The sequence below is a fragment of the Ahaetulla prasina genome, chromosome 7, assembly GCF_028640845.1.
Source record: "Ahaetulla prasina isolate Xishuangbanna chromosome 7, ASM2864084v1, whole genome shotgun sequence".
In the NCBI taxonomy this organism is placed as follows: Eukaryota; Metazoa; Chordata; class Lepidosauria; order Squamata; family Colubridae; genus Ahaetulla; species Ahaetulla prasina.
Genome location: NC_080545.1, coordinates 81,908,180 through 81,932,073, shown reverse-complemented (window position 1 = coordinate 81,932,073; position 23,894 = coordinate 81,908,180). Strand labels below are relative to the sequence as shown.

Here is a 23,894-nt window from a genome sequence, read left to right as displayed (position 1 = left end):
TATTTGGGGTTGTCTTTCTACCATTTCATCTTTTCCTTTTTACAGCAATCCTTCTTCTCCTTCTCACTCTTCTCCCTCTCTTCTTTTATCCTACCTACTTTCTTCTCTCCTCTCCTACTCCTTCTCTAGTTCCCCTTCCTTTCTCCCCCTCCTCCCTACTTCCTCCCTATCTGACCTTCTCTCCTACTCTTATTTCCCCTCCCGTTCCTCCTCTCCTCTCCTCTTCTCTTTCTTCTTTCTCTCTCCCTCCTTCTCCATCTCTCTCCTCCTTCCTATCTGTCTCCATTGCTGTATTTATTTTCATGTCAATATTTCTGGTGTCCAGACAACCCCAATTTTCTCATTTATTGATTATATTTCTCAGACTTCCCCTCATATATTTTAGTTATCAACATTGTCTTCATCTTATTCCATTTGTACCTTACAATCTTTTAATTAATACAACCTTCCGCCTCTTATTTTCTTAAAATTCTTGTTCCCAATTCAATAATTATTATTCTCTTCCAATAGGATACATCATTTACTAACATTTCAATTTTATTCCCTTTTACATCTTAATTTCAATCATTTTCACTTACAAATATTTACAGACTGGTCACCATATGCCTACAAATATATGAAGTTCCTTTGGTTCACATTTTAATCTGCCTATCTAAAAGGTAAAAGTTCTCCCCATTAAACACCACTAGGGATTCGAACCGCTGAGCTGCCGACCTTTTGAGCATCTTAGCCACTGAGCCACTGTGTCCCTCTGCCTATCTGAGGGTCATCTAATCAGGCAGGTAGTCAGGTCTACCGTGTTTCCCTGAAAATAAGACCCTGTCTTATATATTTTTTTGAACCCTGAAATAAGTGCTTGGCCTTATTGCCATGCGCTCAAAAGCCCGACTGGGCTTATTTATTTATTTATTTAATTTATTTTATTAGATTTTTATACCGCCCTTCTCCCGAAGGACTCAGGGCGGTGTACAGCCAAATAAAACCCACAATATACACATTAAAACAAGATTAAAACCGAACATATTACAGAGATGGCCAGAATTTAAAACAATTTAAAACCCTAAAATATAAATAGCCCCAATTAAAAATTTAATAAATCTTTTAAGCCAGTCCTGCTTGAATAAATAGGTGCGTTTTCAGCTCACGGCGAAAAGTCCGAAGATCAGGCACTTGACGTAAACCAAGTTCTAATTATTATCAGGGAATGTCTTATTTTGGGGAAAACAGGGTAAGTTGAAAATTGCTGGAGATTTGTAGGGCGCAAGTTACTTGTTCTCTACCACTAAATCATCTCATTCCTTTCTGTATCCCTCACTTCTGCCAATCCTCAGCCTGAAATAGAAAGGAGGAGGAAAAATTCTTTCCTTAGCTCCACCCTGGCTAACAGAGCAACAAATGTTTACAAATGAGCATGATATAATTATGATTCTCCTTGGGAAGACTCCTTTGTTTCTGTGGATGAAGCTGAACTAGGCCAAAGAAAAAGAACATTCAGTTCTCTCATGAAGTGAGCCCAGCAACCCATCCCTCTGTCGTGTCCCACTCCTCCGCTGACGGCTGGGTCAGGGAAATCCGAATCAGGCTTGCCTCTGCAGCTCTGCCCAAAGTCCTAGCAAAGTCCTCAGAGCAGGCAGGAGACCAGTAAGTGACTTCAGCAAGATAAGTTCGACTTTTGCCTGACTCAGAGACTGCCAGAAAGTAGATCCTTTATATAGGCCATGGGGTGTGGCTCCATGACTCAGCACTCATTAAGGCCTGCCCCTCCCTTCCTTCTGTTGCCTCCGCCTCTCCAATCTTCTGATGCGAGGATTACTCCAATCAGCTGTTGTTGGGAGTAAACCCTCCTCAGGCTCACCTGCTGTGGAGGAGGGGGAGGGGTCTAGCTGCTCCGTTTGCCTGGGCATGGAGTCAGGGCTGGGGCAGGGAGATGCTCCTTCTTCTGCAGTTTGTGTGGGCATGGAGCCAGGACTTGGGCCGGGAGGCATACATTCCTCCGTGTTTGGGAGCAGGTAAGAAGGCCCCGGCTGCTCTGAGGGCGGGCAAGACACAACACCCTCTGTGATAGGATCCAGAGGACAGGAGGGCCTCAACAGTTTTAGGAGGAATCAAGAGAAAGCATACAACTTTGGCTTAAAGATTTTGTGCCTTGGCCTAAATGTCTGAAGAGCAAGGCGTTTGAGAGAGATCAACCAAGTCAAAATGGAAGACATGAGTGTTGTGACCTAGGTTAAAAAAAGGGGTGAAGTTTGTTCACATGGCTGTAGGCCTCTTCGTGAATTTTTCACACTTTCCTGGAGGTACTCCTGCTGAACATTAAGACAAAAGGGGTTGGGATGAAGTATGGGACATTCAAAAGATGTGGTGGCTCAGTGGCTAAGACACTGAGCTTGTCAATCGAAAGGTCGGCACTTCAGTGGTTCAAATCCCTAGTGCTGCGTAATGGGGTGAGCTCCCATTACTTGTCCCAGCTTCTGCCAACCTAGTAGTTCGAAAGCATGTAAAAAATGCAAGTAGAAAAATAGGGACCACCTTTGGTGGGAAGGAACAGCGTTCCATGAGCCTCTGGCATTTAGTCATACCAGCCACATGACCTCGGAGACGTCTTCGGATAGCTCTTTGGCTATGAAATGGAGATGAGCACTGTCCCCTAGAGTCGGGAACGACTAGCACATATATGCGGGGGGAATCTTTACCTTTACTTTTTAGGGGACATTCAGTTCTTCCCTGAATCCCTGCTGTGATGTTGAAACCCAGAAAGGAGTCTGCAACTCCTTTCCCCAAATCTATCTTTAGTAAATCAATTTGATGCCCTGTTGTATCTTTAATGGTTGCTAACCAGGCAGTACAAGTATAAGCACAGGCTGCGAAAGGAAAAGGACAAAATGCGAAAATGGCTAGACTATGATGTTGTAATAAAAATATGGTAGTGACTGCAGAAATTAACAGGAGAGTATTAATGCCTGAATTATCAGAGTGATATGTAATCTGATTAAAACATTTAGTGTTATGAAATACATAAATCCAATTGAAGGTGCTACACTGAATGTCCTAATAAACAGTTTCCCACAGCAGGATTTTTTGACTCTCCTGTGTTTGAAGATAGCTGCACTGAAGGGTGTAAAAAGACCCTGGGAAAGAGGAAGGCAGTTTGAAAATCAAAACAAGCACTAAACATCAGCACATTCCTCTGTTATCAGGGAAGTGGACCATCTAGCTCCCCTGTCCATTGAAGGTTGGACAGCAAGAGAAATAAGAACTCTCTTATCTCAGCACCTCCAAGAAACTGGATTCTAAAAATGAAAGCATCTAGCTCTGGAAAGTCATAATAACTTTCAGTATCAGAACATAAAATTTTCACAAAGATTTATTGAAGAAGAAAGGGAATCCCAGGCTCTGGGAAGATTGAAACATAATGCTAACGTTTCTGAACATAGTTTATTGAACAAATCACAATGATTGGCTTCACATTTCACTAAGCTCAAACCAAACAAAATGTATTATGGATTACTGCAGTGCATTCTGGCTTACTGTTATTTCATCATTAATTCTGTAACCTGTCTTTCGTCCAGGGGTGCAAGCGGTGTACAATTTTTTCCACAATCTATAAGATCTGACTCACCCACCAAATAGCAGGAAAGAAAGCCAGACAAATCTAACTCTTTTCTGTTACCAAAGTGGTTGTCTCATTGAAGGTCAAATCTACTCATAAGTCATCCCTACTTAGGAAGCTCATGGGGCTGATGATAGCTGGCCGAAAGTCATCCAAATGTTTTCCATAACTGAGGGTGGTCTTGAACTTCATTCCCCCTGGCTTCAGTCCAAATTCTTACCCACTACAGCACATTGGTTGATACATGCTCCTGCTCATTTTATACAATTGCTTCAAGGTATCTCCAGAGGCGGAGAACTCTGCAAGTATAAATAAATGAGACATGACAAGATCAAGGATGGGAATTGCAAGATAGTTCTGGCTCACAAGGATTTCTCTTTAAGCTGTCTTAAATGGTAGCTCTTTGGAACCCTATCAGCACAAAACAAGAAAAGATAGTTTCACTCTGAACCTTCTTTAAGTTGCTGAAATGACTGTCTTAATCAGGGGTGTCAAATTCAAGGCCTGGTGGTCGGATCTGACCCATGGGGTATTTAGATCTGGCCCGTGGGGCTGCCCTAAAAACAGCAAAGGACCCACAGTGGCTTATGAAGTAAGCCCGTTTGCGGTTGTCGGAGACTCCCTGTAACTCGTTTGCCTCCAGGAAACTTTCGAAACGGGTCATGTATATTCCCCATGTTTCCTGGGCAGGGTCAAACGGAGTGGGTGGCGTGTAGCCGGTCATCGCTGCATTTGCTATCACCTTGCTGGGTTTGATTCTCGTAGTGAGTTCAGCTCTGTTCTGGTGCTCTGCCTCAAGATCCCACCTTCGTCGCCAATGTTAAGTTCGGGTATTGACGAGGCAGGAGACCAGGTTAGTGACAACAGCTCTTTAATATAGTGTGACCCAGCAAAACTCTGGAGAAAAACCTCTCCTTATATACACTTCAGCCTGAGGCTGCAACCAATCAGGAACGAGATATTTCCCGCCTAAAACTCCCGCCAAAACTTACAGTAATACATTACACTACTCATAAGTCATCCCTACTTAGGAAGCTCATGGGGCTGATGATAGCTGGCCGAAAGTCATCCAAATGTTTTCCATAACTGAGGGTGGTCTTGAACTTCATTCCCCCTGGCTTCAGTCCAGATTCTTACCCACTACAGCACATTGGTTGATACATGCTCCTGCTCATTTTATACAATTGCTTCAAGGTATCTCCAGAGGCAGAGAACTCTGCAAGTATAAATAAATGAGACATGACAAGATCAAGGATGGGAATTGCAAGATAGTTCTGGCTCACAAGGATTTCTCTTTAAGCTGTCTTAAATGGTAGCTCTTTGGAACCCTATCAGCACAAAACAAGAAAAGGTAGTTTCACTCTGAACCTTCTTTAAGTTGCTGAAATGACTGTCTTAATCAGGGGTATCAAACTCAAGGCCTGGTGGTCGGATCTGACCCATGGGGTATTTAGATCTGGCCCGTGGGGCTGCCCTAAAAACAGCAAAGGACCGGCCCACAGTGCCTCTGCCAGCGCAAATAGAGCTTGGCGGGGCTGCATGCGGTCCTCCCTGGTTCCGTTTTCAGCCGCAAGGGCCTCCTGCTGCCTTCTGCCAGTGAAAACAGAGCTCGCCCCACCCCCACCCCGAGCTCCGTTTTCACTGGCAGAGCGCTCGGGCCACCACAGACGCCCCTGACATGAGTGAATCAAGCTGGCCACACCCACCCCAGCCACACCCCCTGCCCCTCCCCCGAGGTCAAACACAACCCTGATACGGCCTTCAATGAAATCAAGTTTGACACCCCTGGTCTTAATCATCTCACATATGTTTTATCTGGCATGGGTTTAATATGATTTTTATTTGAGACACTCTAATTTAGATACTACAACTTAACATGTTATATGAAGCCAGCCAATTATGATTTATACAACAGGCCAGGAGTGCCCAGATTTTCTGGGCTAACGGACATACCTGAGTTATTTGATTGACATGCAAAAGGCTGCCTCCCTCCTCTCCCCCCCTCAAAAAAATATAATAGAGCACCAATAAAGACTAACCCTTATTTTATTCTATTAATATTTAAATTTATATATATTCAATATGATCTTAATCAGTCTCTTCTGTCACATTAAAAATTAAAATGTTAAGACTTTAAAGGGCAGCATAGAAGCATTTGGAACTCAGTGTGAACATCTCTGAAATAAATCATTGCTAAACAAACTGCACTACACAGCCAATGTCAACTTGCATCTGGATGGAGACTAACAAAACAACTGTAACAAAGCGGTGGCCTAATATTTACATGATCTTCCTGATTAAAGACCTCCCAGCTGTAGAGCAACTTTTTTAAAAAAATTCAAAAGATCTACGTATTTATTTATTTATTTATTTTTATTTTATTTGCATTTATATCCCGCCCTTCTCCAAAGACTCAGGGCGGCTTACACTATGTCAGGCAATAGTCTTCATCCAGATCTACGTAGATCTATTCAATAAAGAATCCAGAAGAGTACTCCGGTTCTGAATTACAGGCACTGAAATTCTGTACATCTGGAGAGCAATAGCTTGGGAAAATCTTATACTACTTTTTGAATGTAGGTAGTCCTTGACTTACAACTGCAAATAGGACTAGAATTTCGGTAGTTAAGTCATGAAGGTTGCAAGTCAAGGCACTCACACGACCTGATTTTATGACCATTTTACAGTGGTCATTAAGTGAATCACACAAGCATAAGTTCAACCCATTCTCCTAAATAAAAGGGAGGGGGCTTTTTGCCAGAAACTGGCAAAAAGACACCAGAAACCAGCAAAATACATTGTGGTCATGTGACTACAGAATACTACAACCAGTCATAAATGTTGCCAAACACAATGTTTTACGATGGGCCATAAAGCACCCCATCCAAGGTTGTTGAAACTCTGAACTGTTGTTAAACAACCAGTCATAACTGGAGGATTACCTGTACAGTAGTCCCCAAAAGAATGAAAGAATGAAATCAATAGATGCCTTCTGGAAAAGAATTTTATCTTTATTATTCTCGTCAGTTATCCTCAGAACTATTGGAAAGGACAGGAGTCCTTGCATAGGGAAATAAGTTTAAAAACCAAAGAACTGTTAATAGGCCAGATATTCAATTATCTAGTGGGCAAATTACACATCAACTCATTTATATTGCCGTGTTTACTTTATAAGACTCTGTCTTATATTTTTTCGAACCCTGAAATAAGCGCTTGGCCTTATTGACATGCACTCAAAAGCCCAATTGGGCTTATTATCAGGGGATGTCTTATTTGGGGAGAAACAGGGTAATATGGAGTTCAGAGCTTGTTACTCCAAACCATATACATTATGTGTGATGCTGTGGATGCTCTTTTGTGATGCCTGAAGGCTGTGGGGGGCCTGAATAAGCGACAACAGACTTCTGCTGCACCCTGGTAAGACCAAGCAGCTGTAGATAGGGGTCCCCTCTACAACTGGGGATTTATCATCTTTGGTCTTGGATGTATTTGCACAACCCAGACCGACCCAGACCGTAATTCTTAGTAAAAGTCAATAGATTTATATGATATGATGAGAAACCAGAGTATTTGTCAGATTCCTTTTAAGCATCAAACCAACTTTTAAGGAAGAAAATAAACCCAAGCAATTAATACTCTGAAGTCTGATAAAAGTCTTTTTCCAATGCAAGAATGATTCCAATACACACCAACTGATATTCTCTGAGTTTGTGTATTATGCTAACTGTTAAACCATGTGGATGCTAATCCATAGTCTAATGAATAAATCACAATTGGGTGGATTTGCATAACATACTGAACCATAGAGCATGATTTATAAGCCAACTGGGCAAACTTCTAATTCCAACCTAAATAATCTTCCTTTTGACTTAGTGCTTTGAGATGAAATTTGATCTCATTTAGGGCAACAAATGGTGTCCAGCAAGAATTTCAAAGTGCCCCTTCTTTGTATAATAATTCAATAGAGGGATTCACAGAATTCTAGAATTGTGAAGTTGAAAAAGACTGTGAAGATCATCAGCTTTCTACATTGTACAAAAAAACCAAATAAGTCCATCATCAAGAGATGGCTGCCCAACTACTTCTTAAAAAGAAATGGAAACCCCACAACTGCCATACACAGATTATTCCACTGCTGTATGATCTTACCATCAGGAAATTTTTCCTTATATTTAAATGAAATTTGAGTAGCTACAATATATTCAAGTCACTTTTTGGTCCTAGTTTTTGAGGCCACCAAAAATAGTTCTTTCCCATCTACTCTGCAGCTTCACAAAGCTATCATGCCTTCCTAAATTTTCTTCAGACTGACATCCCAAGTCGCTTCAGTCAGGGGTGGGCTTCAAAAATTTTAGCAAGGGGTTCTCTGCCCCTTGCTGGGTGGGCATGGCTATGGTGGGTGTGGCCCATTCGGCCTCCTGCACCACAACAGGGGGGGCGTTTTTGTCCTCCCCGAGGTCTGGAGGCTTTCCTCAAGCCTCTGGGAGGGTGAAAACAGCCTCCCCAGGCTCCGGAGGCCCTCTGGAGGCTAGAAACGGGCCTGTTTCCGGCCTTCCCGAACTTCCAGTAGGCCCGTTTTTCATCCTCAACGACCCTCTGCGCACATCCTGCACTTACCTGCATGCAAAACAGGCCACGTGGGGACTCCTGGGAGGGGTACGGGGTGGACAGGGCCAGTCAGGAGTGGGATTTGGGGGTTCTTCAAACCACACAGAATCTTAGCTAGAGGTTCTCTCAAACCCCTGAGAACCCCCAGCAGCCCACCCCTGCCTTCAGTGTATCCTTACAGAACAGGTTCATGTATTACTCTTGTAATCTTCCTCTGGATCTGCTCTAAACTGAATAAAGATCTCAGTGTTTTTGAAAAGGTGCTGCTTCTAATGATTAAAACCCAGAACTGCATTAGCCCTTCTAGGAGATCTCACTTTACTGTCTCATTGTCAGCTATTTGCAAATGACCACAAGCAAATCCTTCTTCAATTTAGAGCTTCTTAGCCATTTTTCATCCCTAAATAGAATACCTTACATTTTTCTCTTTTGAAGGCAACTTGTTCCTATCAGCACAACTTGTTCCTATCAGAAGGAGATCCTTATTCTTCTTCTACTCTGCCTAGATTACATTCCAGAAGGATTTTTGGTGACCTCAAAAACTGGGACTAGAAATGACTTGTATATATTGTCCAATTTATGATATTGGCTTTGATACGGATGATGGTGGGATTTCACTAGCTACTATTCTCCAATTCAGTGTTGACCCATCAGGACAGACTCTCTGAAAAGCAAGCCAGTGGTGGAGCCATTTTATCTAAGGACCGGTTAAACCATATTTTAACAGGTTGTAAGAGAACATTCCATGTGAAACCCTATCAAAAGCTTTGCTGAAATCAAATTACATTTTATCCACCCACTCCACTTGTCCATCACAGTTGTCCAATGAAGCGTGGTAATTTGGCTACTTTATTATCTCCATTAACATCATTCCAGGTGTTGATAAATTCACCGTTAGGTAATTATAGGTATCTTTTTTTCCTTTCTTGAAGAAGGGATTCTTTTTGCTTTTCTCCTGTTCTGACACTTCCCCGGTTCTCCAGGGCTTCTCAAAGATAGACAACCGGGGATTAAGGTTTGTCCTAAAAATATACTTCGACATAAATTGGGAATCATTATATGCAATAGAATGATGGGAGGTAATCAATACATGGTTTTAAATTAAATTAATAAGGAATGGATCCTGTTTGCATTTGAATGTAAAGGCTCCAAGTCAAGCTTAGCTCCTGATAACTTCATGGATGTATCCAACAACCAGAGGACGTATCTTGGCACTGCCTTCTTCTGGGATGATTTTCAATTTCCCAACTAATCCACAACTCTGGCATTTTCTGTTGGTTTTGCATCCAAGTGCTAACCAGGTCCAATCCTGCTTAGTCCAGCCAGGAACTGTTCCATGCTGTTTCTGCAAGGTCTGAATGAAATCTGTCTCTCCTGGTACTTCCTGAAAAAGGCTCTTAATTCCTGCTATGCTCAGAAATAATGTGATGGATGTGGTGAATAACATGAGAAGATAGAGAATTGCAGCTAAACTTACGGCTCTTCTAAAATGCTATTATTTTGGACTACAGTAGTATCTCAGTACTCATCATTAATTGGTTCTGGGAAACACAATGAATACCAAAAGCAATGAATGCTGAACAAATTTTTCCCATAAGGAATAATCTAGTGAGTCACAAGGCAGCCAACATCAACAAGTTCTAGCTTGTGCGTTGAGTGCCAAACAAACAATGAGTACCGGGACAAAATTTTCAGGTCAAAATGTATTGAGTACCAAATTCAATGAGTTTCAAAGCAGTTGAGTACCAAGGACAATTGTAATTAAATCTAATTTATCTGACAGATCTACTGTCAGAACTCATAACCTTTGTAGACTACACAGGAAATTGACTGGGTAAGCTAACTCTACTTTATTATAAAGCTGCATTGACAAAAATCTTGAAAATCTGAAAAGTACACAAACATACAGACTAATTTCCTTTACAATCTGAGAAATCAGGGAAGGACTTTCTGACCTTCTTTCCTTACCCACTATCCAGCTGCGGGCTTCACTTCCTCTTATCTGACCATTCCCTAGGCAGCAACTCTTTGCCCTGGCTCCCAAGGTCTTTCCCACACACCACTGCAATCTTTTTTCTTTTCTGGGAATGATGCAGAAATCAATCAGTTTTTTTATTATTATTTTCAGATGAAGAAATAAAGAGGAACTATTGAAAGAAACTTGATTCCAAATTGCTAAATAGGCTGGATCCAGACATCACACAAAACCATGGCTCATTTGTTAATTCCATTAGCACTACTGTCTTGGTTCAAAATTATCACCATAGTATTAAAGCCTCATGTCTCCTAGTTGTGTTTTAGTGGAAGAAAGAAAGGGAACAGAGGAAAATGGTGAGGGATGCTTCATACTGGACAAAAACAATGAATGAGCAAGATGGACTGAGGCTTGGAAGAGTCATACATTTAAGGCAATTCTCACATTCTTTAAGAAGACATCTGTTTGCCATATATTTTGGAGAGAACCAACAATATTCACTGAGATCCATGTAGGGAACTTGATCTGAAAGTTTTGGCAACCTGGCTTCATAAGAGTCACAGGAGAACTTGAAAATAAGGAGGAAATGGATGGACTGTTGAAAAACCTGCTAAGGATCAAAACCAACCAAAGAAGCAGCTCAGGAAGAAATCAAAGGCACAATAGACAGCCCAGGAAATTGCACTTTAAATTCAGTTAAGACAAAGAAAAATAGGAAACAAGTTTCAATGAAATTAATGGACCTTCCTTCCTAATTAAGACCACAAACTTAAGACTGCATTTAGATGAGTATTCTATTTATACAGCAACGCTGATACTGTGACACCGTGTTCTGAGGAAGCTCTTGTCGCACAGTGACATATCTTAGAAAAAAAAATCATTTTTTATTCCAGAAAACTTCCTGGGGATAAGATTGTCACAATGCAAATGAGTTGCCAAATAGCCAATCAGAAACAGAGAACTCTAATCTCTTCCTATTAGCTTTTCAGATCTAAGACTTTTGTGGTATCTTTCTTGCTTTTTATTGCACAAAGTGAACCTTGATACGAATGCCCAGTCAGGCTCTAGTAGCCGAGATGTTATCCTGATGGTACTGAAACTACAGAAAGAAGTCTCAATGTGCATGTCATGTTTTAAAAAAAAAAAAGCGTGCATTTTTGGCAGGATTAAGAAGTCTGATGAGATGCCAAAAATAGAAATCCAATTCTCCTTTAAAGAAATAGTAATTAGTACACAGTGTAAGGAAAAAAATAGTCTTCCTTCTCCTGCCAACAAACAAAATAAACGATCAATTCCCTAGGCACAAGAGAAAAATAAATCAGAAAAATGAAAAATTCCAGTTAAATCTCCCTCTCCCTCTTTTTCTCTATGTCTCTCTCTCCCTCCCCCTCCCCTCTCCCCCTTCTTTCTTTCACACACAAATAGTCCTCAACTTACGACAAATGAACCCAAATTTTTGTTGCTAAGCAAGACAGTTGTTAAGTGAATTGTGCCCCTTTTTATGACCTCTCTTTCCACAGTTGTTAAGTTAGTGACACAGTTGTAAAGTGATTTTGGCTTCCCCATTGGTATTACTCATCAGGAGGTCACAAAAGGTGACCCTGGGAAACTGTAACCATCATAAATACATACCAGTTGCCAAGCGTCCAAATTTTGATCATGTAACCATGGGAAGGTTACAACAGTTGTTAAGTGTGAAAAATAGACATGTCACATTTTTCAGTGATGTTTTAACTTTGAATGGTCACTAAACAAATTGTTGTAAACTGAGGACTACCTGTATCTGAATATCTCTTTATTCTTCTATGGGTCCTTGACAAAGTTGCTAATTACTGGTAAAGTTCTAGTATCGTTAACAAATGAATTCAAGAAGCATGATCAATTATTTATTTACTTACTTATTTATTTATTTATTTATTTTATTAATTTAATTTATATACCGCCCTTCTCCCGAAGGACTCAGGGCGGTTTACAGCCAAATAAAAACAAATATCACAAAAAGTATCACAAAAATTAAAAAACAATTTAAAAAGCTAATTCGATCAGGCCAAACAGACTAAAACTATAGTAAAACCCCCATTACAACTACATTAAGCTAGCCCTGCGCGCTGAAACAAAAAGGTCTTTAGCTTGCGTCGAAAAGGTCCGGAGGTCAGGGATTTGACGTATCCCTGGAGGCAGCTCATTCCAGAGGGCAGGAGCCCCCACAGAGAAGGCCCTCCCCCTGGGGGTCACCAGTCGACATTGTTTGACTGACGGCACCCTGAGGAGACCCTCCCTATGGGAACGCACGGGTCGATGGGAGGCTATTGGTAGCAGTAGGCGGTCCCGTAAATAACCCGGTCCTATGCCATGCAAGAACCTCCCCTCTTCATTAACTGCAAGAACACCAATATAACCTCCCCTCTTCAATAAATCTGAAGGCTGCATTACCAACTGTGGATTGATGACAGACACTATCATATTCCAGAAGCCAAGGATTATGCCCCCTCGCTGCCCCTCTAAGAAGTACTAATTATCAGAGCCGCCATTTTAATTTTCTCACATCTACTGCTGTCCTGGAGAACTGTGGGAAATTTAAGATATGGTTTAAACCAGGGGTCCCCAACCCCCGGTCTGTGGACTTGCACCAGTCTGTGGCATGCCAGAAACGGGGTCGTGCAAATAAACAAAGTCCCATCCGCGGGATGCAGGCAGCACATGAAATCATGCTCTCTCCGGTCCTTGGAAAAATCTCTCTCCACAGAACCGGTCCCTGGTGCCCAAAAGCTTGGGGGCCACTAGTTTAAACAACCAGCCTCCTCAGAAAACTCCCTTTCCAACTGAGTTTTAAGGAAACAAAGCTAATGTTAACCTGAACATTTAGTCCTTAGATTTTCAGCTGAAAACCAAAAAACTGAAGGCAGTGATTACTTGGGCTCAGGAATAAATAAATAAATGGGCACCGTAGTGAATAATTAAAAGAAATTAATCCTAGGAATAAAGGTAATGCCAAATTTAAACAGGATTATGAAAGGTAAGGATATTTCAATGACAAAAAACCTAAGATGTGTTAAAGCAATAGTTTTTCCAGTGGTAATGTTTGATGGCAATACCCAAAACAGCAGGAGAAACCAGATAAGTATCTTTGAATATATAATTAATGCATACACAATTATTTAAATAAAATCCAGGTGGCACAGCGGGTAGAATGCAGTATTTACAGGTTGACTCTGCTCACAGCCAGGAGTTTGAGGTTGATTCAGCCTTCCATCCTTTTCCAAGGTCAGTAAAATGAGGATACAGATTGTTGGTGGCAATAAGCTGACATTGTAAACTGCCCAAACAATGCTGTAAAGGTTATGGGGGCGATATATAAGTATAAGTCAGGAGTATCAAACTCAAGGCTCGCAGGCAGATCCAGCCTGAGTTCTTAGATCTGGCCCACGGTGCTGCCCTGGGAATAGCGACGGACTGGCTGCAGTGCCTCTACCAGCGAAAACGGAGCTCCGTTTTCACTGGCAGAGCACTCAGGCCACCACAAGCGCCCCCAACATGAATGATGTTGAGCTGGCCACGCCCACTCTGGCCACACACATCCGTCTTCCCCAAGATCAAACACAACCCTGATGCAGCCCTCAATGAAATCAAGTTTGACACCCCTGGTCTAAGTTCTATTGCTAGTGCTAAGAATCAGAAGCCTCCACAGGTAGCCACAATGATAGCATCACAATGCACTTTTTTCCTACTTGCTTTGTGATGTCATACCCAGATATGTAAGGGGTGAAGTTTGGGTCATGACATCATGAATCACATTTTGTTCCATGAATGCCTGTGGCTAAAAGTTCTACATCTGATTTTATTCTTATTGTGCATTTATCAACAGCGTGACAAAAGCAGCAATTTGTCATTGGATACGCTTGTCCAAAAGACAAAGCAAGAGCAATTTACCAGATGAAACGTATTAAACCAGTGAATCTGAATCCTAACCATCAAAGATAGATGTACAGACATGCTAGGATACCAATGGGACAAAAGTAAAGCCATAGATTAGCATTCAACATCAGTATAAGTTGCCCATGCATTAAACCAACTGTCTCCAATCTGATCCCCTTTAAATTTATTGGATCCAAATTTCCTATAATCCTTAGCCATTAGGTTAACTGAGGGTTATAAAAATCTTGAGAAGAACAGATTGAGGAAATGTACTTAAGAAAAGGAATGAATGGGGCAGGTCAAAGAAGACGACAGGTTTTTGATTTTGTGAAACTCAATTAATAGCAAACATGTATGATTACAATGTTCCCATCTTATGTCAACATAAGGTTGACATAAGATCTAGGTTAAGTCAATGTGAGCCAGAAACATCCAGCAAACTCACATCAAATTCTCTAGGTCCTAGAACTCAAGGACTTTGTCTAGTAATTCAAGAAGAAAGGTAACCAGCTGGTTTAGATATCAGCTGCTAAACCCGTTTGTCTGCTCCACTATTGAACCATGAAATATATAGCAGATGGTCCAATAGACAAGAATAGTCACCTATACAACATTTGTGAAAATATGATTCTAGAGCCAAAGCAGTGGTGGGCTGCTGCCAGTTCGGACAGGTTCAGGCGAACCGGTAATTCCGACAAACAGCTGGCCCTGCCTACCCACCCCTGCCCTATCCTGTCCTGTATTTCCTTCTTTCTGGCTCAGCTAATTCACGTGGCACAGCTGATTTCGGCGCCTCCACTGTTCTACTTACCAGGGCTGCCTTAGAAGGTAAGCAGCTGGGCTTCAAATTGCTGTATTTTGAACGCTGCGCGCAAATATGTTAGGCTCGTGCACGCGCAAAGCCCACCCTCACTGAACCGGTTATTAAACCGGTTGCAGCCCACCACTGAGCCAAAGTATCTCCCTTTCTTCTAACAAGTGAACCCATCTATACCTGAGAGAAGATATTGATGCAACAAAGACTGCATAGGCTGAAACTGAAGTAGAGACAAAGCCATGTTGATTGAAGAATTCATATCCCTCTCAACAATAATCAAGTGAATGCAACCTTCACTTGCACTTTTACAAAATGTTTTTACTAGCCATATCTATTGCTCCTCAAAATAGAGCAGGCTTTCTGTCTGCCAACAGAGACCAAACTGCCACTCTGCAGCTGATTCTCCATGAAGCTGTCACTGACTATGTCCAAGATACACTCACAACAGCAAGCATTGTGAGTCCAGGAAGACCCTGAGATTGTGTACCGGGTCCATCTAGGGCAGTACAATTCCATCCAGAACCAAATATGCTAAAGCCCTAGATACAGTAGAGCTGCTTATACACAAGTGCTGTGTGTAAAAACCCTTCCTTCTATCAGCCCTGGATCTCCCTGCATCAAGTTTCAATAGATGAACTCCAGCTCCGACCTACCCCGTAAAAAGAATAAATTATCTCATTATTTATGCCATGCATTCACTTAACACACCACTATCTCTCCTTGGCTTCCTCTTTGCCAAACTAAAGGGCTCCAACTCCTGTATTCTTTTTGTTATAGGATAGTCCCCTATTAATCTTTGTCGTGCTCTGTATTTTTTTTAGCTCTGTACGATCCTTTTTTAAAAATTTGTTTTTCAATTATTTTCCTAATGATTCCAAGCCTGGAATTTGATTCTTTTACCAGTTACATGCTGGACTGATAGTTTCATTGAACTGTCCATTGTAATTGTAAGAGTCCTTCCTAGCTGTTCATTCCCAGCTGTTCATTCCCAGCTCAGATTCTATCTATAAGAATCCAGCATAGGTGTAATTTGCATTTTTCTGCCAACACATTTCACCTTGCATTAGGTTCCTCCGAACGACATTTGAAGACCACTCATCCGGTTTCAAGAGATACCAAAATGATACACTTTGTTATTCTTTACAACCCAATAAAACAATGGAAAATAAATATTTAAAGCTGGATCAGGGCAGAGGGTGCAGGGAAAAAAATCCTAAACGATTCCCATGGACCAGATAGTTGGATAAAAGTTCAAATGTGCACAACTGATCCATTTTATGCTCTTCCTCCCCAGTTCTATGATGCAAACTGAAGTGCATGCAGAGTACACATAGAGGGAGTTTTTGTTTACTGACTACCCCTTCCCAAAGGTGCTTTTTCTGGAGGCAACTGGACTTTCTTGTTTTTTCTTTTGAAGATGTTTCGCTTCTCATCCAAGAAGCTTCTTCAGCTCTGACAGGATAGTGGGGAATGGGATGATTTATATTCCTTGCAGAGAGCTGGTCATCTGCATCCTTTTTGAGGATCCTTGTAGCACTTGGAGGTTTATCCGTGTCCTCAGGGTCACCTGAGTAGTGCTCCTGGTCCTGTAGTCTGCAATTTTTTCTCTGGAAATCCATTCCTATTCTCGTACCATCGACCTCCAAGTGCTTCAACCACCCTCTAAAAGGATGCAAATGACCAGCTGTCTGCAAGGAATATAAATCCTTCCATTCCCCACTATCCTGTCAGAGCTGAAGAATCTTCTTAGATGAGAAGCAAAACGTCTTCAAAAGAAAAAACAAGAAAGTCCAGTTACCTCCAGAAAAAGCACCTTTGGGACAATCGTGACCTGGATGACTGAGAACCTCTAGAGCAGTGATTCCCAAACTGTGAGCCGCGGCTCCCCAGGGAGCCGCGCTATCGTCATGGGGGCGCCGCGGAATATCTGCGCCCGCTGGGTCCGGCGCTGATGCGCCATTTCTGGGGCGTCTGGTGCGCATGCGCAGTTGCAGGTCGGATTTCCGGGGGAGCCGCGGGCGAAAAAGATTGGGAACCTCTGCTCTAGAGACTTTTACTGACTGCCTTGTTGTAACATCACCTGTTACAACAGTGATGAAAAAGGATCTTTACAACCGAATTTCACACTTATAATCTTCTCAGATCAGAAGAGCAAAGGAAAACTGAAGAATATAAGCCCACTTGTAGCTTCACTTAGCAACTGCTTCACTTAAAGTTGCCAATCTCAACTCTGGTTGCTAAATGAAGGCTATCTGTACATCCAAGGACATGGCCATTGCTGATAGAGGGGTTAAAAATAATTCCAGAAGCTATGCTCTGTATACCATTTTTATTTCACCTTCCTTAACCATTTGACATCAACCAACAAATCTGTTGCATTGATAGTTAGATTGGGTAAAATTGGAAAATGCCCAGCCAGGCAGGGAGAAGTCAAGCAGGGAATTAGCCTTGAATTGCTGCATAGTCACAAAAGATACAGGATTAACCTCCACCCCATAAGCTCCATGGAACCCTTATCTGTCTCCTCCTAAGAGAAGGCAAGCAGTCTGGGGTGATTCCTGCATTATAGGCAGAATACAATGAAGTAGTTAGCTTGAACTCTATATATATGGATCTGGTCGCTTGCATCTGACAGGTGAAAAGTAATGGGAAAACCTTTTCTCTATCTGATACCCTGCTGCCAATCAGAGAATATAAAACATCAAGTTAGCCTAATAGCCATAATCAGGGACAGGGCAGCTTTCTTCATGCAAAACTCTACTGAGTGGGAAACTTTCAGCTTAAATCAAAACAATTTAAGTGCATTAAGTTTGAATGCAACAGGGAAAAAAGAGAATTAAAATAATACCAGCTCTAGAGAAAGACTAAAAAGATATTAATTTATTTATACGCCTAGTCTTGTATTTATATTTATAAAGGTTCTATTTTAGTGAACAAACCTATGGACATATTAGTTTGATTAAGCACATAACTACCTGGCTTCTTAGAGAATAGAGGAAACTTGTGGGCAAGTGTTAAAAATGAAGATGAGTCCAAGAATGGCAGAAAGATAATAATATGAAGTTATGTCTCCAGAAGACAAATGGAAAACAGATCAGAGACTCTGAGGCAAAAACAGTAAGCCATGGAAATTAAGGGAAAGGAAGGGCTCCTTTGGCATTAAGGGGAAATGGATAAGAATCTTTATACAAAGAAAAAATAAATAATGGCATTAATCTTTTAGAAAAGTCTCCCCAAAGAAAAATATTCAAGGCCATACAATACTTCTGAAAAGGTCACTACATTTCTTAAAAGAACACTTCTTTATCCAACTTTGGGATGGAAACAAAGAATAAAGAGGGAGCAAAAAAAAGAAGAGGTCTCGCCCTCTTAGCTATTAAGTTATTATCCAATTTAAAAGTCTGGGTGAAGCAGAGGCTGCCTTAACATGACATTTTCACCTATCACTAACATAGCCGTGTTTGGATACACCAAACATAATTTCTTGGAGTTTGTACAATACATATGGACCCTCTAGAATAGCATTTCCATGTAGACTAAAATGTGGTTGGATAATTTGTGGTTTAGTGTGCTGTACAAACAAAAGGACAGATTAAACATGTACGCTGGGTTCACACAACACAACTAGACTGCATGTGGTTCAGCTGTATTCTGTGAGCATAGCAAAGGTCCTACCCCTAACACAAGCACTGAGTGAAGAAGGGGGTTAGAGACAGCAGAGTTGGGGCAGCAACTAAAGCTACAGGAAGGTCAACTAAAAGCCATCAGGGAGAGGCAGGGAAGTAAGAGCTTCCCTTGGCCCAACCTTATATTATGGGTGCCAATAGTGTCCATAATGCACTTCTTCTGTGCCACTCAGGGTGTTTTCCCAATTTACATTCAAAGCAAGACAGAAATTTCTATGTTAGCAACTCTCATGATCCCAACTGCCAGGTACAAAGTTGACCCCATGCCCTTCCTTTCATTCTCTGCGGCATCTTTTGGTCAACATTTTCTACTTGAGTTACTCCAGGCAGAGACCTGTCTCTTCCTTTCATACACACCCTTCTTATATTACTCCATCCAGCCTATTCTACACATTTGTGTAAAACATATACAATGTTTTTTATACATTTGTATAGAATGTCTAAAAGAGACATGGTCGCTCAGTGGCTAAGACGCTGAGCTTGTCAATCGAAAGGTTAGCAGTTCAGCGGTTTGAATCCCTGCCGTGTAACAGGGTGAGCTCCCGTTACTTGTCCCAGCTTCTGCCAACCTAGCAGTTCGAAAACACATAAAAAATCCAAGTAGAAAACTTGGGATCACCTTTGGTGGGAAGGTGAAGCCTTCTGTGCGCCTTTGGCATTTAGTCATGCTGGCCACATGACCATGGAGATGTCTTTGAACAGCACTAGCTCTTCGGCTTTCAAATGGCGATGAGCACTGCCCCCTAGAGCCGGGAACGCACATACGCGTGAGGGGACCTTTACCTTTACTATAGAACATATTATTCCATACATCCCACTCCCATCTCATCTGAGCATCCATAACTACCAATCCCAATTTTAGGTAGGAATTTCTCAACTGCACCTAAAACATGGGCAAGGTGCTTTGATGCCAGCTGATCTCTAGTCTAGTGCAAAGCCAACAAGCCCTTTCCCTTTCTCCATTCCTGGTGCACATTTAGCATCCGGAAAGAAGGGAGGAGATTTGCAAAGCAGGCTGAGGAAAACAGTGTGTCTCTCCCCCCCCCCCAACCATGTGCAAAGTGCACCTCCCTTAAGAAAACCAAGGATGGAGAAGTTGGTGCCCGATTTGTCAAGTCGGTGTCCAAGGGAACTCCCTGCTTGCTCAGCAAACATTCCAGAAATCAACTATTAGGAATGAAGTTGGCAAGACAGCAAGCAAGTGATTCCCAGGCTCCAAATCTCCTCTACGCCCGACACATGTCAGCTATCTACCTCCTAGGCGGGTCTTGACGAGAAGTCCCTCAAAACAGAAAGACTTTAAAAGTTGGGATGCAGGGTCTATTTATCCACCAAGTACTCCACCGTCTAGTAGTAAGACAACCTCCTAAGAAATCGGGACCCAAACCCGTTGGACCTTTCCTTATTAAAAGAACGCCCATCAATCCCAGGAAGGGATGGATACTCGGCTCAACGTTTGACTATACCCCGCGCTGCAAGAGACGGGAGGCTGTTATATAAGGCTCGGCTCCGGTCAGCGATTGAAGCACTTATAAAGCCGAGCGAGCCAACCGCGGCGGGGGCGAGTCCTGCTCGGGAGTCCGGTGCCTGCAGAGTGCAGCCTTTCCCACGAGCCGTGCGCGGGTGCGAGGCTTACCTGAAGGTGAGGATGCAGAGCGGGCGGTAAGACTTGTGGCTGGTGTTCTCGCCCATGCCTTTGCCCCAGAAGTCGTTGGAGAAGGCGGCCAGCGGCGAGGCTCCCGGTCTCACGTCCGGGTTGTTGACAATCGCCCACACGTCGTCGTGCACGAACTCGCCCTGCAGCGAGTTCCAATAGCAGAGAGCGGCCAAAAGCGCGGCGCTCGCCGCAGCCCCGCAGCGCCCGGGCCGGCTAACCCGAGCTAACCACCGCGGCTGTGGCAGCGGCGTTCGGCTGCTCCGGTTCCCGCTCGCCGACCCCATCCCGGGGAGGCGGCCGCTACGCTCGCCCGGCTAACTGCCTTGCTCCGCCGAGCGTTCCCCGAGCTCATCTTCGCCCCGCGCCTGCATAGCCTCGAAAAGGCGAGGCAAGGCAGCCGCTCCCGCTCCCGCCGCCGCTCGCTCGAGCTCTGCCGCTGCTCCGCCTGGCCGGCTGCAAATAAACAGCGGCCGCCTCAACCAACGCCCCCCCCCCGCCCCCCTCTCCCCGCCCGCCTCTCCGTCCCTCTCCCCTCCCTCCTACCCCAGCGCGCATGCTCCGCGCGGCACGCGAGCCGGCCCTCCCCTGCTTGGAAGCTGGACCTGGGATGGGAGGGGTGGGGTGACCGGCGCGCTCCACCTCCTTCCACCCACCCACCTCCCAAAAAAGTTCAAACACGCTGCTTTCCTCTTGTTGGACCGATGCTCTCTCCCTTCGGGGTCGGAATTCAGACGCAACGCTCCCTGCCAGGAAATAGAAATCCCAATCCAGGCGGTCAGCGTTGCTTTTCTAACCCAAAAAATCCGGTTTTGCATCCAGTTTTGGTCACCAGGTTACCCCCCCCCAAAAAAAAAGGATGTTGAGACTTTGGGGAAAGTGCAGAGAAGAGCAACTAAGATGTTTAAAGGCCTGGAGACTAAAACATATGGAAGAAGGGTTGTAGGAATTGGGTATGGTCAGTCTAGAGCTGAGGTCACCAACTGATGGTCCACGAGAAAATTTTGGTGGTCCGCAGAAAAATTATTTGCATTTTTTATATTGCACTAAATACTATTTATCTTTTTTAAAAAATTCGTATTAGTGGTGCTCAGGATTTAAAATTATGAGTTTATTGGGCCCTGAGGTCCAAAAGGTTGGTGACCCCTGGTTTAGAGAAAAGAAGGACTAAGGGTGACTTGAGAGCAGTCTTCCAGTATTTGAGGGGCTGCCACAAAGAAGAAGGGGATCAAATTATTTTTCCAAAGCACTAAAAGGCAGGATAAGAAACGATGGATGAATCATCCATAATCAAGGAGAGAAACAAGGGGCCTATTCAACAGGTTCTGACCGGTTCTGGAGAACCGGAAACTTTGAGTAGTTTGGAGAACCAGCAAATACCATCTCTGGCTGGCCCCAGAGTGGGGTGGGAATGGAGATTTTGCAATATCCTTTCCCCAGAATTGGGGAGCGAATGGGGAGTTTGCAGTAGCCTTCCCCCAGGAGTGGGGTGGGAATGGGGATTTTGCAGTAGCCTTCCCCTGCCTCGCCCACCAAGCCACGCCCACCAAGCCACACTCATAAAACCAGTAGTTTAAAAAAAGTTGAATTCCACCACTGGAGAGAAGCAACCTGGAATTAAAGTGAAGCTTCCTAACAGTGAGGACAATTAACCAGTGGAACAGTTTGTCTTCAGAAGTTGTAGGTGCTTCTTCACTGGAGATCTTTAAGAAGAGACTGGACAGTCATTTGTCTGAAATGGTATAGGGCTGGACTAGAGAGGGGATTGGATTAGTCACCAACTGGTGGTCTGTGGACCACTGTTGGCCCATGAGAAAATTTTGGTGGTCCACAGAAAAATTATTTGCATTTTTTTATACTGCACTAAATATTATTTATCTTTTTAAAAAATTCATATTAGTGGTCCGCGGGATTTAAAATTATTAATTTAGTGATCCCTGAGTTCCGAAAGGTTGGTGACCCCTGGTTCAAGACCTCCAAGGTCCTTCCAGCTCTATACTGATTGATTGAATGAGCCATTCCAGAAAGTCTGTAAATGCTCATTCCTGAAATGTTAGGATTGACGTTATTCTTTTTCTTTTCCTCTGGAAAAGAAAATTCTGATCCAATTCTGATGATTATTCCTAATCCTTAGAAGAACCACTTCAAGCACCAACTTCAAGTAGAGGAGCGAGTATTGTGCTGGCTAAGAATCGCCACTGACCTGATGGCACTTAAGCCATCAGTGCTATTACTGTCACTGTGGTTGGCGATGATGGTACTTCCTAAAGACGTTCCATTTTTCAGCTTTTAAAAGCAAGTCCAGATGTGCTGCCAGATGTACTGGACCCCATCCTACCACCTCCACGGTAAGCAAATTAAGGAACTACATAGGAAAGCTACATTAAGCTGTAAAATTAAATGGCAGGGTGTCCTTAAACAAGCCATATTAAAAGGTCTGAGGTAGTGTTGCTCAACTTCAACATGCTGGGGAATTCTTGGAATTGAAGTCCACACATCTTAAAAGTTGCTCGGATGGAGAAAACGTTGGTCTACGGGGAAGGATTGGGCAAAGTCAATTCCAAATAACAGCTAGAACGATCTCCATCTCACTCCAGCCTTGCAACTTGATTGAAATGGATCTACATCATCTGTTTCTTCAAGAGTGCTGGAAGTCACTCAACCATTAATGATTGACTGTTTCATCCTAAATACTATGTTCTGGAAGCCACTCCCAATTTTTTTTTAGATTTTTTAAAAAAAATAATGTATGAAGGTGAACATATCCAATATTTCTTCCTTCTATTTTCCCTACAATAACAACCCTGTGAGGTGGGGGTTGGGGCTGAGAGAAAGTGACTGACCCAAAGGCACCAAGATGGTTTTCATTCCTAAAGCAGGATTAGAACTCACAGGTTCCTGGTTTCTATGCTGGTACTTTTCACTACTAGAGCAAACTGTTTCTTTTCAGGATTTATTTCTGAAACTTCCAAACCACTACCTGGAATGGCATAATATCCAGAATTCTGTGCACTGTGGAAGAATGTAAGCCTTCTGAATATTTTTTTAAAAAATGTTTTGCAAACCTGTTAAGATTTAGATGACTCTTAGCATTCTGCACATCCAGAAGGCTGTAAAACCTGGCTTTTCTCACAGCTATAGGGCCAAGTTGTTGGTAGAGCCTCATGTTGGTAAGTTTGAGAGCCAAATTAATGTATGAGGTGGCTTGGCTATTGGTTTTTGCATCTGTTATTGTTTGTGTTTTTAGTTGTGTTTATGTTGGTTTTTTTAATCATTTTCTATTGTGAACCATTCGGGACTATTTGCTTAACACAGACAGGTGTATTGTTTTCCTAAAAAATGGGTCACAGGTAATCCTCAATTTACAACCGGTCGTTTAGCAACTGTTCAAAGTTACAACAGACCTCCCTTACTTATGACCAAGTACCGAAGTTCCAGCAGCTCCTGCCTGGTGGTTTACTTAACAACAATGAAAGTCATTTTGTCTGTGCTTGTTTAACGCCTACCACAAAAAAAGTCATAAAATCATGTCGGTGACATGCAGGAGTGGGCTTCAAAAATTTCAGCAAGGGGTTCTCTGCCCCGGTGCTGGGTGGGCGTAGCCATGGGATGGCCTAGTTGGCCTCCTG

General features: G+C 42.8%; 1 protein-coding gene and 1 long non-coding RNA gene across 6 annotated transcripts in view; one reads left to right on the top strand and one right to left on the bottom strand.

The window, feature by feature from the left end:
• The window catches only part of TMTC1 (transmembrane O-mannosyltransferase targeting cadherins 1), a 210,275-nt gene extending 189,570 nt beyond the window's left edge, over nt 1–20,705 (bottom strand). For all 5 annotated transcript variants that reach the window (XM_058191782.1, XM_058191784.1, XM_058191783.1 and 2 more), the window contains exon 1: nt 20,248–20,705. In XM_058191782.1, the coding sequence (XP_058047765.1) occupies nt 20,248–20,552 (305 nt within the window). In that variant the 5' untranslated portion in view covers nt 20,553–20,705. The remainder of the gene's footprint in view (nt 1–20,247) is intronic.
• Nucleotides 20,072–23,894, top strand: part of LOC131202652 (uncharacterized) — a 52,977-nt gene continuing 49,154 nt past the window's right edge. Inside the window, exon 1 of the long non-coding RNA XR_009156182.1 lies at nt 20,072–20,253. This is a non-coding gene — a long non-coding RNA (uncharacterized LOC131202652). The remainder of the gene's footprint in view (nt 20,254–23,894) is intronic.